The sequence below is a fragment of the Nanorana parkeri genome, unplaced genomic scaffold, assembly GCF_000935625.1.
Source record: "Nanorana parkeri isolate BGI_ZX_2015 unplaced genomic scaffold, ASM93562v1 scaffold127, whole genome shotgun sequence".
Classification (NCBI taxonomy): domain Eukaryota; kingdom Metazoa; phylum Chordata; class Amphibia; order Anura; family Dicroglossidae; genus Nanorana; species Nanorana parkeri.
The window spans coordinates 873,275-892,765 of record NW_017306395.1 but is presented as its reverse complement, the minus strand read 5'-3'; the positions used below and the strand labels follow the sequence as shown (position 1 = coordinate 892,765).

At 43.8% G+C, this 19,491-nt stretch overlaps 1 protein-coding gene across 2 annotated transcripts in view; it reads right to left on the bottom strand.

Annotated features, from left to right (window-relative positions):
* Window positions 1-867: 867 nt before the first annotated feature.
* LHPP (phospholysine phosphohistidine inorganic pyrophosphate phosphatase) overlaps window positions 868-19,491 on the bottom strand; it is a 20,532-nt gene continuing 1,908 nt past the window's right edge. Inside the window, exons 2-7 of one of the 2 annotated variants that reach the window (XM_018553682.1) lie at window positions 6,342-6,529; window positions 4,542-4,695; window positions 2,254-2,317; window positions 2,085-2,177; window positions 1,224-1,315; window positions 868-1,138 (exon numbers count right to left, since the gene is read on the bottom strand). In XM_018553682.1, coding sequence (XP_018409184.1) covers window positions 1,036-1,138; window positions 1,224-1,315; window positions 2,085-2,177; window positions 2,254-2,317; window positions 4,542-4,695; window positions 6,342-6,529 — 694 coding nt within the window. In that variant the 3' untranslated portion in view covers window positions 868-1,035. The remainder of the gene's footprint in view (window positions 1,139-1,223; window positions 1,316-2,084; window positions 2,178-2,253; window positions 2,318-4,541; window positions 4,696-6,341; window positions 6,530-19,491) is intronic. The other variant, XM_018553683.1, reaches the window with a different exon arrangement.

The following is a 19,491-nucleotide window of genomic DNA, read 5'->3' as shown; positions in this document are numbered from 1 at the left end:
GTATTTGCTGCAGTGTAATCCACAAACATCATGTCAATGGAGCCAGCAGATGACTACATGCAATATCCTAGCAAAGTATTCTTCGTACTATGGAGGTAAATGCTGACATCTGTAGTCCTGCCAAATAGCTAGGATATCACCCAATCAATTTTATGTATAAGGACCATAGAGTTCATGTTGGCAAAAGTTATAACACCATTGTTTTTTTAACTGTCCAATACAGCCCTACAATGTTAGGACCATACTGAATGCTATCTTTGCAAGCAATACACCCAGTTTAAGCTTGAGACAGTTAGATCATGTAGGACTTCTCCAATGAGTGCTTTATACTGGCAGATGAATTTGTGACCACTGAGAGTTTGCTAATGTCTTAAAATATCTGTGTGAGTGGCTGCATATCCATCCATTTCAATGAAAAAAACTAACACAGCACGTACATTGTATTAACCTGTGGACCACGCTGATAACATCAACACAGGTCCAATTGGTGCAATGATGTATTTGAGGACAGGTAGACGTCGCCGTCCATTGTTCTTGGACAACTGCCATCTTTACAGAAGAGAGACAACAGGGATATATGGAAAAGTAGAGAAACACCGGTCATAGTTTGCAAGATCATTCACCATATACCACAGACAAAGGGAGGGCTGGTACATGGTGGTGTTGGTGGGGGCCATAAGGGGCCACTTTTATTTAGATAAATCAAGACAAGTGGTGAGACAGACCCCTGCTTAACCTGTGAAATAAGTTGTAATTCTCTTCAGCCAGATTCACAAACCCAGCTGGGAAGGTGTTTTTCCTGCACATGTTTGGATAATTGAATGCTTCAGATTTATATTATCTTCCAAAAAAGGTCCGCGTGGCCAACTATTACATTTATTTGTACTGTACCTCCATTCAAGTATCCTATTAGTTCTGTGACATACAAGGCTTTGTTTATTCAAGTATAAAATTATTAGTCCTAATGGTATCCTCCAGAGGTGACTTCTGAAGCCATATAGAGGCAGTAATGCTAGGAAATAAGTTGTCAGTGGGTCAGTGACCAGCCCCTTTAGAAGCCAGTAGGATGTCCACAGCATGGGCCAAGTTGTCCACGTATCCATCAGCAGTCACTTGAGGATGGGTTTCATCACTAGGCCTAGAAAACAGGCAGTTTAGGTTGTATTCACACACAAATAAATACATTGAGACATAGTCCTCACTCACAAACACAGAAATCTAACCTGTACTTTCCAGTTCTCACGAGTACCGCTCGTATACCACAGCTCTGAGCACCTCCAATGTCATTAACCACATCGTCCCCGATCATGACAGCCTGTTAAATGACAGACAATAGAGGTGGGATTCAAGACTAGCATGGTGCAACCATATCTGCAACTATACTGAGGATCCACAGTATTTTTAAGACCTTTCAGTAAGTAAGCCAACTTATCGTATTAACTTATGGTGGTCATTTTGCACAAAACACACAGGGAATGTTCCCCCTTCCCTCTAAATAAAGGAAGGAGTGGTAGTGGATTGACTGGGAGAGAAGAATTGTGGTTAAGGTGATAAATGTCATTGTGAAAGTAGTAGTAACCATATGTTTAGATAAGAATGGAAGGGAATGCTATTGAACGGATTATGTCAAACAAAGATATGTTATCCTCACTAGATACATATGGAGAGTAAATCTATTTTATACCTGTATTTATGAAATGTGTAAATGTGAATGTTATTAATGTGAATGTATTATTGTGAAATAATAATAAAAACATATTAAACAACAAACAACCCAATTATGGAAAATAACGATCCTCGCTTTGAGCATCATTTGTGATAACTTAAATAATCCTGACCTCCTGGGGACAATAAACATTGCCTTTAGCAATCAGAGGTGACCATGGCTCAGGGAGGTTTACAACTCCTTAGAAAATTTTCCTGCAAGTAATCCAAATCTTTCATTCAGAAGAATTAGAGGGATTAAAGAAATGTGTATGTGCCACTGGGCAGAGGCAGATCTCTTCACCATTACTTTCAAGGATATAACTGCCCATATATGACCACCCTGAGTTCTGTCCTGAGACACTTCTGAAGCATCTTACCTCATCTGGCTTCACTCCCATCTCATCCAAGGCAGACATGAAAAAATTATTTGATGGCTTTCCCACAACCTCAGCCGTGACATCACAGGCGTACTAGTGAAATAAAAGGAGAGATTACCGAGATGTAACGAGTCAACCGTATTTACACAGAAGTAAAAAGTGGTCTTACCTCCAGAGCTTTCATGTAGGCACCTACGTCTAATTTCAATCCATCGGTTTCTTTATAATAACGTCTGTAATGCAAACGAGACAAAGATTATTCATAATAACACAGAGCATTTAGATGAGTCCACCAGTTAATAAATCAATAAATAAAAAAAGAGGCAACTGAGTGAGACATAATGTGATATACAAAGCATTGTCATCCATTAAAGGAGAATTACCACAGGTCGGCTCAGTAGATCGGGAAGTGAGCGAACACATACCGGCGCTCGCTCACTTCTCCATCCTGTCACAGCTCTCTATGACAGGATCTATGACAGGGGAGTGGCTGGATTCCCCCTCCCCGATCCTCCAGCGTTGACTGGTGGAACGGACGGGGGAGGGGGCAGGTACAGCTGGCTCTGCCTCTAGATAGGCAGAGCCAGCTGTCACTCACACAGCTGGGCGGATCCAGACACAATTGTCGGGATCCGCTTCAGCTGCGGCGTCTCAGTATACCGTGAGCTGTAGCTCGCAGTATACTGAGCTTAGGGTAACGGGAGGACGCTAGTTTATGTCCTCCCGTTACCCTAAGGACAACTATGTGGAAAAGCCTTAACCCCATAGTTCTCCTTTAACCTTTTAATGCATTGACTTCAGGCTGAAATCTAGGCAGAATACACTATTTAGTTCAGTTATGTATAAAAAAAAACACATAACAGACATTTATGCTACTAATACCTGAACCTGTTTTGATATTAGTCTCTTTCCATTCTCAGGAGCATTTATGCTGGGAGAGGGAGGGCAGCTCTCTGAGCCAATCAGTAGACAGCTCTATTGCTCTATACAATGCTGTTAGTCTAACACTATAGACATGCTTACAGGAGCAAAGACCACAGACATTTCCTAATCAGAGTGCTGCAGCTTTTTCATTGTCCAATCAGTAGCATGGGCAAAGAGGTCTTTAATCAAACTGACCTGGCTGTACTATCTGGTATGAGTGCCTTGATCACATGACTAACTGAACAGAATGTGTATATATCAGTCTACCAGTTCAGCTCTCAACCTACCATACAACATCTGACTGGTTATTTCAATTAATTTATAAATAATATTTTTAGAGTAGTTGACACATATTTCTTAAAGGAGAGTCCGGCTTGCTAACAATGTTTTTTTAAATTTAGTTGATTTTAGTCTGGGAGGAGAAAAAGAGTATCACCTGACTGGCATGCCACTAAAACTCTGATGGAGTACAGGAAAAGCTGAAGTGCCCATAGCAGCCAGTCACAATCTTATCACAATAAAAAAAGGTCACCCCATGTCCATTGCTATGAAATTTTGCCACCTCACAGTGCTACTTTCACAAGTCTTTAGGTGGGGGATTCTTTCCTGAAACAGTATGCCCAACACCTAAAGTAAGGCTATACACGCAGCAAATTTCAGCCCGTTCTTTGTGAACCAGACTAAAATTCGCAAAATGTCTGCCGTTGTCGAAGGAGCAGGTTGCAAAATTCTTGGCTGAATGGAGCTTGCAGCCATTCAGCTGCAGGCTCTATTTAGGTATTCTGACAATGGCTGGCAGCCACTGTCAGAATACAAAAGAGACAGCAGAAGATTCCTAGATCAAAGCTTGTAAGCGTATATGAAGAAATCTGTTCTATTATTTTTTTTTTTTTACATTCCCCCCGCGGTTGAATGTAAAAAATAGAACCGTGTATACCCAGCTTAACTCTAACAGGAAGCAGCGGATCACTGGAGCACTGAACATAAACTGTGGGTTGCCAAGGTACATATGAATTAATTAAGCCTAAAAGTACATTCTTACTGAAAATGAAAATAAAGTATTGGAGTGCATTCCAGAGACCGAGTCAACCCATCCAAAGAGTATTTTTTTTTATCCAGTTATAGCTGTAGTGTACAGGACCACCTAACTGCCAATATGTTCCTTATTACGGGCAATCTGGTGTTCTGGGACCATCATCACCTCAGTCTTTCCTGACTCTGCCCCTTGTAGCCAAAGAACCATTGAAGTAGAGGCAGCAGTCCTTTTAATGAATTTGGTAAATGTAGCAGCATTGCATAAAGGTGATATTAACATAAAAAAGTTGCTTTCTGACTTTGGAAAAGCTTCAGTGTTTCCTGGAAGGTTCACTGATTGGTTTCCCTTGGTGGGCATCTTTGCCTTATTAAAGATGTGCATGCAGATTTTATAAACGGAAACATATACCTATAACATTCAAAATTCACAGCTGTGGGTATACTATATGTAATGAAATGTCCCTGAAATTGGAAAAAGGCAAAACACAAAACACTCACCCTTTTCCTAGAGATATGAGAACGGGTTTCTCTAGGCCGATTAGCGCATTAAATGCTCGATTTACATTCTGATAGGAAAAGTTCTCGGCTGCGTCTCCAATCACAACACAATTGGGCTCAGACTTATCGATGGAGTCAAACTCCGGGAGGAGATCTGTGAGAAGGGAGGAAGTTACTGCTCAAGCATCCATAAATGCGTCACATGCACAACGGCGGATATAAAGTGGCACCCCTGTGGTTTAATAAAAAAGTACTGCCCATTCTCATTGAAAATAAATATTTGGGAGAGATAAGGAAGCTCCCAATGAGTGGAAGCACTTATAATGTCCCCCAAGGAGGCCCTAAACATGTATGGCTACCCTTCCAATATCTGGACAAATAGGCAAAGTTACTTTATCCCTTTGGTATCCATAGACTTACAGGGACCAGTGCAGGAATTTAAACTATTTCAGGGACAAAGTAAAGGGAAACTTGCATAAAAATGTCGGCTTTAATAAAAATAAAACACTAATAAAAGCTGAAAAATGAAACCCTTTGAAGGAAAAAATACTTACCATGGACTCTGGCTTTTGTAGCCAGTGACAGCGCTGCCTCCTGGGCGAGTTGAGTAAATGAAGTTGAGTGAGAATGCACACAAGCACAGTGCAGGGGTATAGTACATGCTCCAGGGATTTTGATTACCCAGCTCCACAAGGTGGCAGCAGTAAGGCACAGTGACATCACTGGTGGCTCCCAGAAGCGGTCCGAGGTAAGAATTTTTCTTCAGATTGTTTATTTTTGCAGTTTTTACTTACTGTAGATTAATTTTGGGGGGCTGGAGGCTCCCAGAAAAGTATATATATATACATATTTAATAAAAGATCCTCATTAAGATGTAAAACTTGTCACAAATGACTAGAGGTGCACCAAAATTGAATTTTTAGACTGAAACCGAAAATAAAAAAATGTGTCAGACCGAAACCGAAATTTTTTTTTTTCTAACATTTAGAAAAAAAGTTTTAATAGTTAATTTTTTTGATTCATTTTTTTTTAACTTTCCTGTCGGGGGCTCTGGGGACAGCGCTCCCCTCCTGGCACCGCCAGCTCGGCCTCCTGTGACAGCTGTCTCCTCCCCGCCTCGCTCGGCCTTCTGTGACAAGCAAATCAGGATAGAGAGCGGTGCAGGGAGAAGAGCTCAGCCTCCTGTGATAACGCTGACAGCACTCTCCTCCCCTCCCCACTAAGCTTCCTGAAAGTTTCTCTCCTACCCACTGGGGGCGCTGCCCTGTGTCCCCACCAATCTCTGTGGCCTCTGCCGACACAGGCAAGGGGGGGCAGTGGGAATCCAAGGGAACACAGAGCATTGCCCAGCGGAAAGAAACTAGAGATGCAGCGCATTTTTGGCCAAAAATTTTTACTTTTGGCAATCTACCCAAAGTATAATTTTCGGCCGAAATTTTTTGTTTGAAAATTCGGTGCATACCTTAAAATGACCATCATAGACTTTCTTGAGGCATCGCTCTCGGATTAAATTTGGATTGGCTAGGTAGAAAATTGTATGTCAATTCCCATTTGTTCTCCAGTCATAGTGCAGAGGTAAGCACTAGTGCAGAGATAGGAGCACGCGTGTGGATGGTAGTACTGGAGGTAAGGAAAATACATTTGGCGGACAGATCATTACTTTTATTTATTTTTAAAGATATCTCTCTAGATATCCATCTATATTATATGCAGTACATATATAAATATATCTCCAGTATATACACAAAGTGCAGGAAGCAGAATGTATGCTTAAAAAGCTTGTTTGAAGGCGTGTATTACCATCATGGATCAGCAAATGTGGCCTCAGTCCACGTTCTTGCATCAGCCTTTTTGCTGCAGGGCCAGGAGCAGTAACTTCTTCTGCGGAGATGTTGAAGCCAAATCGCTGCAGTTTATGGACAAACTGGCTCCGTGTGGCCTGCGACTCGTTTGTGCAAAAGCGTAACTTTAGGCCAGCCTGCCGAATCCTAAAATATGAGACAAGACAATAAATAATTCTGTTGAAAATTAACTTGTATATAAGTTCAGGTATGTGCTCAAAAAGTGAACTACATTTTTCAGTATATCAAATATAAATGTCTAAATTCTGTAATCCCCTGTGAGGGAGGATTCACACTGGGAAGCTGATGGTCAGAATTGTCAGCGAGTCAGGCTCTACTGCTTTGCAAAATGCCTTTAAACTAACACTGTGATCATGCTTACAGGAGGGGACAACACTGAGGTGACCATTGTGCTGCTGTTCCTTCATTGTTCAATCAACTGCCTGAGGGTTAGTGTGGTGACCAAGATATAATGCTAAACTGCAATAGAGAAAAGTTGCCTCATAAGACTGGCTGAGCAGGATTTCAGATGTTCTGGCAGAGAAAACAGCTCTAATACATTCATTTAATCTGTATATTCAGCGGTTAGTCTTCAGCTTATACGTTTTCTTCACTACAAGGAAACACGTGGTGAAAGAAATGGGAGCTGCCATTTCTGACTTCCTCCTAGAACAGCAGTTGCCAAATGGTGGTCAGCGAGAAAATGTTGGTGGTCCCCACGCCCCTCTGATGCTGTGCAGGCTGGGCCGTCATTGAAGAGGCACGGAGGCTCCCTCTCACTGACTCAAGCAGCGGCTGTCACAAGGAATGCGCGGCTCTTAGTACAGTACGGGCCCTGCAGGAGGCGGGGCATCTCGTCAGTACTTTGACTGAGCAGGCTGCGTGACATAGAAAAAGTGGGGAGAAGCCAGGTAATAGTGGCTCATTGTGGGAGAAGGGGTGGTTGGGGGCAGTGCTATATCTATAGATAGATACACACATATGAGAATATATTTATAAATGAGGAAACAAAAAATATGAGAATATATATATGTTTTAAAAAAACTCATATTAGTGGTCCGTGGGATTTAAAATTATGAATTTAATTGTCCATGAGTTCCGAAAGGTTGGCGACCGCTGTCCTAGAAAACTCTGTCTCTGGCTTCAATGCTTCTTGAGTAATTGACCTGAAAGAAACATAGAGATTAGAAAGGAGATGAAGAAAATTGATGTAAAAAACTCCTGATCTCGTTCGAAGCCAGAGACTCAAAGTACTGAGGTCATTGGATCAGTGTGACAGCCATGCAACCTTGTCAAAAGGTAAATTCAGCAATGAAAGCCTCCATATTCTCTCACTCAGTGGCGTAACAATCACCATAGCGACCCAGGCGGCCGCTATGGGGCCCGAGGCACGGCGGGGCCCGGCCAGGACATCTCCCTGATGCCATGCGGGCCGCCTGGGTCGCTATGGCATCTTGCTCGGACAGCCAGGCTGCTGGCTGTCACTGGCGGCTGTGAGGAGAAACGCTCCGTTCCTTCTCACAGCCGCTGCTGAGTTGGTGACAACTAGCAGCTTCGCAGGAGGTGGCTGGGCCCGTCATCGGCAGTGATCGAGGAGGCGGGGCCCGGCGATCGAGGGGGTGGGGCCCGACGATCGAGGGGGCGGGGCACGGCGATCGAGGGGGCGGAACACGGCGATCGAGGAGGCGGGGCCCAGTGACGGAGGAGTCGACCGTGGAGGAGAAGGAGGCGGAAAGAGGATCAGGGCTGACAGGTAAGAGGGCTTGACCACCCACCTGAGACCCTGCAGAGCCTACGTTACAGCGTCTATGGTGGGCTCTGCAGGGTCACCCTTAGGTGGGCTGTTTGGGTTATCAGGTGGGCATAACTAGAAATCACAGGGCCCCATACAAAATTTTGCTATGGGGCCCTGTGATTTCTAGTTATGACCCTGCTCTCACTAGAAGTTTCTCTTAATATATTTACTATAAATTTACTGTATGCTGTATATCACATATGGATTCATTACATTTGTAGTGCCTTGACAACTCTGGAGTCAGTAGGAGGATTGTATGTACTGTGTGCATAGTGAAAGGATCACTCTTATTCTTTCTTTTCTAAATTCTGGTCAGCTTAAACAAAGGAGTTCAAAAGTCTAAGATCCTGTTATACCATCAGCATTGTAATAGGAATACATACCAGAGTTGTTTTTGATAATGCAATCGAAGCTTACTTGAAAAAAAAATCAATTTTATGTAGTGAATGCTGCCTTCTATCTGCCCATCACTTTCATTAATGTCCTGGATTCCCAGTGTGCTTTGCATCTCTTTCCCTGCTGCTTGATGTGGTACAATCTCAATTTCCCAAGACTACATATTCCATCATGCATTGTTTCCAGCAAGCAAAGGTAATGATACATTGTTCAGATGTTGAGATGTAGTTTAGAAGGCAGGCTCTTTCAGAGGACATAGTCCTTATTCAGAGGACTAAGTGAAACTGTGTCAGTGCATTGAGGAAGAACATCTAATGGGCATCTTCAATAAGTGAGTATATAGATGGATATAGTTATTAGGGGTGGGATATATATATAAATAAATATTTGGTTTTACAACCCCAATTCCCAAAAAGTTGGGACGCTGTGTAAAATCTGCAAATCATTGCATTCTGTTTTTATGTAGATTTTACACAGCTTCGCAACTCTATTGGAATTGGGGTTGTAGTTTTTGACCACAGACACCCATTAAGTCTAGGGGGGTTTAATAGAGAAGATTGCTTATCTTATTCTAGGGTCCCACAGGATTCCTCTTCACCAGTTTTGGTAGTGATGACTGGTCCCACAAGCCAAAATTATTTTCTAAGGTTGTGTCGCCTTCCCTGTTGCCAATGTCCTTACATACAATGCATTGTAGGATGTTGAGGGCCTGCCCACATTCTGTGGTGAGAGCAAAGAAGACCAATGAACCAGCTGCCAGTAGTCTACGGAATAATGTATTCCCCTTAGACTAAAAGCACAATATGTCCTGAATATGTGGGGGTATCACCCACATGTCATATTTTCTAAACTTCAAAAGTTATATTATAGGTTAAAAACAAATTATATAGATACCCAGGATGCCAGCAATAAATACATTTTGAAGTATTTGGGATACAATTGCCTGGGATGAGGGGTAACTGGCCTCCGATGTTACAAAGTGTTGCACAGGACAAATTGAGGGGTGCTACCTTATTACATAAAATGATATGGTTTAAGGTGGTCTGTCAAATATTTGGTTTCAGGATACAATAGAGTTACAAGTTGGGAAAAAAAAGTCTAGACTTTGGTAGAGAGGGAAATCATTGCACGGTGGCTCAGCCCTTGCGGCAGCTTGGGCTCCACATCCCGAGGTTAAATACAGCCCTGTGGCTTGTATCTCCAGACATCAGACAGATGAAAATTATACATAACACTTAATGTGTAATTGCCCTTCATAACATGAGCTTTTCTCTTTTAAATGAGGCCATTTGGATAAAGGGATAACGAGGTCCCAAAGTACGGCGCTAATTTGCCAGTGAAGCGTGGCGCACTTGGAGGGTAATGATGCAGGTGAGCAACGTAGATGAGGGACCAATTATACCTAATAAATGAATATGCGACCTTCTCAGAACAGTGAGCAGCGGGTGTGACGAGGAAGAAGAGACCGAAACAACATCTGTTCTTCCATGTAACAGTAAATCCTCCCAACGAGGGCCCTCCCGAACTGACTGAACACAGTGAAAGGTACATCGTAAATGGGGCAGAAATACAATATGGTCTGACCATCACTGCAGCCTTGTAGAACTTCATGGACCTTATTGTGTTGGGTATAATATACACATTTCCCAAAGAACACACTCGCACTAGATGCAGTAGCATTCAATTTAATGTGTTTGGCAAATTATGGTACTTTAAAAAGAATCTGTCACTGTGACCATGCAGAGCACAGTGACAGGTTCTCTTAATAGGTAAGTACCTGTTTTAGATCAGCAACTCATTAAGTATTATTATTATACAGGATTTATATATAGCTTTACAATATAGAGAGAGACAGTACAGCTGCAATACAAATAAAGACAAGGTGGTTAGGAGGGCCCTGATCCTGAGAGTTTACAATCTAAAAGGAAGGGGCAAGTGATACAAAATGTGGTAGCTGTGTAGGGATGAGTTGTTTGAAAAAATAATAGTTCAGTTGTTAGGTAGAGGTGGCATAGGCTTTCCCTGAAGAGATGAGTCCCCACAAACACACAGACAGAGCAAGTCAATCCACTACTCAGCTCCCTGCTCCACCATCCTTCAAACTAGTAGATGGATGGCTGCTGGAGACTGCTCTGCCCTTTATGATCTCTTACTGGACGGGAAGTTCAGGGAAGCTGAGCGGAGAGAGGTGGAGCTGTTTGGAAACATGATGGCTGTAAGTGTTTGGGCAAAACTTTAAAAAAATATTCTGCTGGGCAATGTATATTTGTTTGATTTGGGTTAATTACTGAATTTGTTTTTAGAGTATAATACTACATTACAATCTTAAAAGCAGCGTGAATGTGGTTAGGCCACAGAATCCACTAGGGAAGGGGTGGAAAAACTCATATGGAATTCAGAAGCCAGTCTGTTCAATGCAGGAGCCAGCATGATTTTTTAGAGGCCAACTCTATTGAGGAAAACCTCAAAAGCTAGGTGCCAGCTTTAATTTTTTAAGGAGCACTGGCGACCTGGACCTTTGGATTTGTCCAGCCTGCACCAAAGGGTGATTGTGATGTAACCGCCCCCTTAGTAGATTGTCTGTAGATATAAGTGGAAAGCAGTAAAGTCTGTTAGGGTGATCACACCTTATCTCATCCCACCAAAACAAAAATGAACAATACAAGCACAGAATGCATTGAGGGGATTTATAAAAACTGGAGCAGACAAAATCTGGAGCAGCTGTGCATGGCAACCAATCAGCTTCTCTGTCTCATTTTCAAAACTTAATGGAACAAACTGAAGAGAGAAGCTGATTGGTTGCCATGCACAGCTGCTCCAGTTTTTGTCTGCTCCAGTTATGATAAATTCCCCTCATTGTACCCCACACTATATTAGTAAAGGATAGTTGGTTGCCTTTGCCCTGCCTCGTAAAAGCCATATCTGGCACTGACAAGACTAAACAAGCCAGAAACCTCTGTATACAAGTTAGATAAATGGCTCCACATTATAGGTAGTATCCTTCCTATGATCCAGAACTTCTGGGTTTCTTTTGGGTCCCCCCATTATGGTTACACTATTTCACCTCTGTACGTCAGTGTGCCCAGTGATGTCTCATGCACTTGTTCCCGCTCATTTTTAAGAATGTTTGAATGGCAGGAGGTTAATGTGATCCCAATTCCAGCAAACAATCAGCTCTTCTGATCTTTTACGACTTCCACACAACATCTGTGTTGGTAAAACAATTAGCTGTGGAGATGCTCGTGTGCTGTTTAATCATTAATTGGCTGCTGACAGGAATCTGAATTGTGATTGAGGCATCTGTTCCCTCATTAAAGAGACACAAAAGCCTAATCAGCAACATTTATTTTTTATTGGAGCGCTAAAAAGTGGGACGTTTGAGGACCAGTCAACGAGAGTAAACAAAAATAATATGTGCTTTTATTTCCTGCTATTCTTATTTTATTTTCCTCTAATATTATAAGTTACGATGTGTATGCTCTGTGGGTCAAACCCGCCATTACTGTCATCTCAGCTTAGATTGGCCATAGACATTAGATGACTGCTGGATCATGATCTGAACTATTACTTTATTATTACTTAGTATTTTAGTCCAATTTTCTGGTAAAATATAAGAGACGGGGTCATGTCGGGTAAAAATACACCAAACATGTCAAGCCTTAAAATTGCGCGCATGCGCGAAACCTCAAAAAGCTACAATACCCAAAATTGGCCTTAGGCGACGCTTTAACCGCTCATCAGTTTAATTTTATCAGTGATTGATGGCCCTAAAATGATTGCTCTCACTCCGACGTTTGCGGCGATATGTAACATGTGTAGCGCAATTGTTGTTTTCGCGCGCTGTCGCATTTGACGCATATTTACGTTTATATGTGCGTAAACGTGGTGGTGGGGGACTTACAAATTTTGCGTTTTTTAAAACTTTTTTTATATGTGACTTTTATTTTAACTTTTTTTCATTTATATTTATTTATTTTTTTACACTTATTGTTATTGCTATCACAGAGAGGGATAACAATCCCCCTATATAATAGCAAAGGCACACTGACTCTTTATGGAGACATTAGGGGTCTCTAGGGCCCCTAATGCCACCTGGGGACCCCACAAGAAGCTGATGAAGCAGAGATCTGCTTTATCAGCTTCTTTTCTCTGGCTATAGCAGCCAGATGACTGACAGGTGAATGCGGAAGTGATGTAATACACATCACTTCTGCATTCACCATACGGAGGGAGTTCAGCAAGGAGGAAGAAGATGCTTATCTCCCTCCCATCTTCCTCCTGACGCCCTCCCGAGCCGGGCCGCAAATGGGCTAGCGGATCCCGGCAATTGAAGGTGAGGGGTCAGGAGCGGCGGCGGCACTCGCACGGTTTTGCGGCAGATCAAATCACCCCATACAACCGATCGGTGGCTATAGAGCCGCTGATCGGTTGTATGAGAAACAGCCGGTAACGGTTATGCCGAAAGTACAGGTTTTTCCTGCCCGTGCGCGCATGCTAGGGGGCGCGCGCGAGCAGGGAAAAAATGCCGTCGGCAACCCGCAAATGGGAGTCTGCCGTCCGTCCATTTTTTCTCCACGGGCGGATCGCAGAAGGTTACAGTGGTAATAAAGTCTTATTTTTTTTGTTTACATATATGTACTGCTAGCAAGCAGTAGATTTATGCAAAACATTTAAAAAAAATTAAAAAGTTTCCAAACAGGTAAAAACCAGTCCCTCCGCCACTCGCTCCCGGCTGTAGAATCCAGCTTCTCGAGCGGCCGTGCAGAAGGATGTGTGTGGTCGCATGCGCAGTGTAGATCACCCGTGGGGAAAAGAAGAGAGACACAGTGTAAGTCAATGCATGCAGCCGTGAGCGTGCACGCCGGACAGACACTCCCCTATGAGACTTCCTCTCACTTCCTGTCCTGGTGACAACACTGCCTACGGCTGCATGCATTGACTAACACTGTGTCTCTCTTCTTTTCCCCACGGGTGATCTACACAGGCCCATGACCAAGGCCCCATTCACATGGGGCGATCTGGCATTCCTGCGGCAAGAAACTACAGATTCCTGCAGCTCAAATGCCAGGTGTCTCGTTTAGATGCGGCCGCTGTACACACTGAAATTACCTACTTGCTGTCCAGAGCAATTTCTTAATTTTTGCACACACATGATAATATCTGAATTTTTGGCTAGAAAATAGCTTAAAAGCCCCAAACAATGATATATTTTCTGAAAGCAGAGGCCCTATGGAATAAAAAAAATGCTAATTATATGAACAGCCCTTGCTGGCTGCATGCTGTTTTGAATAGATGACTGTCGCTGGACCCTTCTATTTTGTGTCCAGTGACAACCATCTATCCCAAATCAAATGTAATTGCACCATGTACGATTACATGCAGACTGTCACCTCCAGATGTGGCCTCCCTGTCATTAACTTCAAAGGGCAGAGCGGCCCATTTCCATATGTTTTACACCACTCCTAATAACCACAGCGTCCCAACTTTTTTGGGGAATTGGGGTTGTTAAAACCAAATATTTATTTATATATTGAATTTGCATAATTTCTATCCCACCCCTAATAACCAGATCCATCCATTTGTAAACTTACTTACTGAAGATGCCCATAGGATGGACTTCCTCAATGCACTGACACAGTTTCACTCAGCCCTGTGAAAATGCACTTTCTGCTGTCACAGCTCTCACAGAGCCTGCCTTCTGAACTACAACTCAACGCCTGAACAATGAAACATTAACATTGCTTGCTGGAAGCAATGTATGATGGGATATGTCATCTTGAGAAATCAAGATTGCATCACATTAGGCAGCAGAGAAGGAGATTCAGAGCTTATAGGGAATCCAGGAAGTTGATGAAAGTGATGGGCAGATGGAAGGCAACACTCACTACATAAAAGGTTTTTTTTTTCCAAGTAAGCTTTGATTGTATTATCAAAAACAACTCCTGTATGTGTTCCTATTACATGTAGGGCATAGTATATGCTGGGGCTTTGCAAAATCGAATGTTCCAAAAACAAAGTGAACATAATTCTTTTGGTGTTACATAGTAGGTAAGGTTGGATAAAGACACAGGCCCATCCACTTCAACCTATATGGTGTATGGCCAGCTTTAGCTATGAAATCTATTTCATTTGTACTTACAACTTGCCAGAACAATACCAGACCGACCAAAATCCAAAATGAAAAAATAAATAAGTGCATACCGCTAGCTTACTGCCAGTTAACCTCGGCTCGTCATATAAAGGAAACCCCCCTGAGGGCATTAACCCCAAAACAAAAAGACTCAGTGAAGTCAATGAAACCTCCAGCACACTTTGAAGGCCTTGCCATGGTTTATAAATTCTTGGTTTCACACATCCCAGCAGAGAGCCTCGGAGGGTGGCTGAGGTTTACGGCCTGTGTCTGCCGGCCCTGCTCACAATTACTGGCTTGTTGGGCCCGGTGGGAGACAAAGATGGACACCAGCCAGCAGATGCTCACTTGTGCCGCGGCTTTCAGTGTATCTCCAACAATACCTTGTAAATATCCAACCAGCTCATTCATATGATCAGAGGAGCCTTGGAGAGCTCTTGTAAGTGTGTCCCCCGCCTTCTGCTCCCTATTGCCCTGGCACACTTACAAATGCAAATGGCATAGAAGCCCTATACTTGTCACTACATTGACCGGGCCCACCCCATGTCTTATCAGCGTCTGCTCAGACAATGGCTGTTTGTATTCGCCTCCTATCATACATCACATAAAATGTCACCGTGTTTGTTTAATCATTTGCAGATTAGACTTTCCTGAACGCGCCCGAGGACAATAGACTGGAGATTCTCAAGTACTACCTGGAACCCTTCCCCACAGGTCCAGGAAGGAGTTCAGCCTCTTGACCCTTTTGCTGCTATGGCTCAGTTAGAAATGGGCCATTTGAGTTTTTTATAACTGTGGAAAAGAATTAGAACCGTTGTCGTTTTTTATTATATATTGTATTGTCATCTGTGCCATTGCCACAGAGATTTACCCTCACATTATGTGCTAGTGACAGTGTTGTCACCAGGACAGGAAGTGAGAGGAAGTCTCATAGGGGTACAAAACAGCATTAAAGAATAAAATATAAAAATAACCCCCTGCAATGGGGCTACCCCCATACTGCAAGGGTTAACTGCTGCTTTTGCTCTAGGGGCAGGCGAAAATAAAGAAGATATACTCCCCTGGTCCTCGATCCTGCATGGCTGCTAGACCTGGAGCCTCTTCATCCGCCACGCTCCGGTGATCTAAGGACCTGTGACATCATCACATCTAATGCAGGGAGACATTAATGGGAGGAAATATCTGCAGGAGCCAGAGCATTGCACCCGCTGTGAAGGAATATGGATCATATCAAGAAAATGTATTTTCCTATGTTTGAATTTGTTTCATTTGCTTCCTAGCTTTGTGACTTTCCTTACTCAGCTTTAGCGTTGCTACGCGTAACCAAGATATACCCTGTACCCTGAGCGCGCCGAGGATACATGAAAAGAATGCCGAGGGAGGATGCTACAGGCAGAAGATATCTTTGACTAACCAATTAGCGAGAGACACAAGACTTTAACTAACAGCTCCTCTAGTTTGCCCAATAGTACAAGACATTTAGAGATAACAGATGTGGGCATATGTGTGCCGAACACTCTCATGTTATCTGTGTATAAAAGAGAGAGACCGCCCTGAATAAAGCAGAATCGTCATAGACCTTAACCCTGTGTTTGTGATTTTTCCGGTGCACCGCATACAACAAATTAGGAACAGCCGCAGATATCTTGTGTGAACCCAGTTGGGGTTCTGATCCATTTCACCGCCATTCACTGATCACAATGGCAATGCTTTACTGGCTCCAATGCAAAGAAATAATATAGTCTTTTATGAAGAAGTGTATTGTTGTTTATTTATTATTATGTTCTTTTTTTTCTAGAAGGCGGAATTTCCCTTTAAGGCCCCATTCACACTGAGCGATTTATCGAGCGATTTTTGCAGCGGTATCGCTCATATTTCCACGCGATATCGCTCTATGTAGCTTCTCCAATCCATTTCAATGGCGCTGTTCACATCTCGTCGCTCAATATCGCTTGTAGCTCGTCGCTGTAGCTTGTCGCTCCTACATGACCCTTTTTTCGTGCGATTTTGCTCCTGATTGCATACAGCCCAATAGGAAAAAGTCGCTCAATATCACTCATATAAAATCGCCCAATTTTCATGTCGCTCAGTGTGAATGAGGCCTAACAATATTCACTTACCTTAGAATTAGTTAGGAAACCTTTTAACCACTTCAAGACCAGGTGTTTAGACCCCCTTTGAATCTATTATTATGAATATCCTTCAAAGAGGCCCTGTCACCACCCCATGCACAAGGAGATAATATCCTAGTAGGCAAATCATTCATGTGCCATGTAAACTGGAAATACTGTAACAAGGCTGGGAAGTACATTTTTAAAACTGGAACTCCGGCCACACAAACTTTAATGTAAACTAGTGAGTATTTGGGTGAGTGCTCGTACTCGCCCAAATGCTCCCATGCCTCGCCCGATACCCGAGCTTTCGGTATCAGAAAGCTGGCCAGCGAGTCATTACATGCTGCTTGGCTTTCTGAGTGGCCAGGAAGCCGGCTCCATGCTCACTCGTCACCAAATGACGAGGAAGCCGGCTCACCAGGTGATGAGGGAGCATGGAGACAGCTTCCCGGCTAATCATGAAGACCGGTGGCGAGTCTTTACACGCCGCTTGGCTTCCTTAATGGGATTTCCGGTATCGGTGTTTGGTATTGGATGAAATATCAGTACTCGTACTCAACACCGAAACAACAGTATCGGTGCATCCCTAATGTAAACATATTCCCTAATTATATTCCTTAATACTATAAGCCCATTGTGGGTGCACCAAATGCTTTTGCAAACCCAGATATGAGCTAAACCGTAGCAGTGACATCATCACTGTGCTCTACATAGCTTGTGCAGAGAGCAGAGCTGTAGGAGGGGCTCAGTAGGCTCCACCCACTACAGGCTGCCTGCAGAAAACTACAGGAGCATGCCGAGACAAGACCAGTCACCCTGTACAAGGATAGAGAGCAGCAGTGACCGGTCTTTATTGCAGGAGGGGTGGAGACTAGACCAATCATCCTGTACAAGGATAGAGAGCAGCAGTGACCAGTCTTTATTACAGGGGGGGTGGAGACAAGACCAGTCATCCGGCAGAAGGAGAGAGAGCAGCAGTGACTGGTCTTTATTACAGGAAGCTCCAAGTGTCACACTGGATTACTGCATAGATCTGGGATGAATACATGACGCTGACCAAGATTCCAGGAAGAATACACATGACTCTTCTATGAGGACAATATTTACTTATCCCGGAGTTCAGCTTTAAGTTTGGCCTCATCTGTCACTGAGTGACCTCTGGGGAAATATAAGTAGAAACATACGGGCTAAATATAGTGGACATGAGACTCCCCGGTGCAGAGAAGGGTAACGTTACTACAACGATGTCAGTGTACAGAAGCAACATAACCCAACTATCTACCACCGTGCTACAGCCACAAGTTCCAGTCTGGACATATCAGCCCAATCTTATTCATTGTGACCAGAATGCAGAACACTACACAACAAATAGAAAGTGTCCCGGCATCGTGTGACATCTTCAATAAAACTTGATCCCAGGGGCGGGCAAACTCCAACCCTCCAGCTGTTGTGGAACTACAAGTCCCATGAGGCATTGCAAGACTCTGACAGCCACAGGCATGACTCCCAGAGACAGATGCATGATGGGATTTGTAGGGTCACCACAGCGGGAGTGGCGGAGTTTGCCCACCCGTGCTTTATTGTATAGTAACATCTTATACTCACAAAGGTTCTTCTCGGATCAGCATCGTGCAGCTAGCTTTTTTTGTTGTTGATAGAACTTAAAGGGTTATTAAACCCTCGCGTGCTTTTGCATATATCTCCTGCTAGCAAGCAGTAGATGTCAGCAAAAACCTGTGTCTCCGCCGTGCGCTCCCATCAGAACATCTGAAAAATTCTCGGGCGGCCGCAGAGGATCGCGGGGCGGGTGCATGCGCACGTCAGATGTTGGGTGGAAGACGAGGAAAGACACAAGGTAAGTCTACGGAGCAGCGTAGGACATGAGAGAAGAGGAGGACAGAGGAGTCAGCGCTGGTGGGACAGCTGAAAAGGAAAGGAAAGAAGATGATCGAATAAAGAGGCATCATTTAAGGAAAGTCCTTACAGCAGGATTGGGAAGGGGGGGGGGAAAAATTTAACTTTAAAGGAGAACTATGGGGTTAAGTCTTTTCCCCATAGTTCTCCTTAGGGTAACGGGAGGATGCAAACTAGCAAGCGGATCCCGACAATTATGTCTGGATCCGCCCAGCTGCGTGACTGACAGCTGGCTCTGCCTATCTAGAGGCAGACCCAGCTGTACCCGCCCCCTCCCGTTCCGCCAGTCAGCGCTGGCAGATCGGAGCGGGGAGGGGGGAATCCAGCCCCTCCCCTGTCACGGCAGAGAGCCGCGACAGGATCGAGAGGTGAGCGAACCCGGTATGTGTTCGCTCATCTCCCGATCTACTGAGCCGACCTGTGACAGTCTCATTGTCACAGGTCGGCTAGAACTATGAGGTGAGTGAAAAACACTCGCCTCATAGTTCTCCTTTAATTGAAATGTTACAGTGACATTTTATTACGTTTTATCGACCACGGTGCAGTGCAATGCGATTTTACCGCGCCACAGCAAAAAATGACTGCATGCAATGAGGTGGTGTGAAATCAGCTGATCTGCCTCGTCTATGCATGGGGCGGTGCTGGAAAAGACGACCAGCGCAGCCCCCATGCATCTGGTGTGAACGGGTCCCTGTGGATCTCTCCATGGTGAGTAAGCTTTTACAGCATAGACTCTGAACTGAGGAATACGGGGGCATTG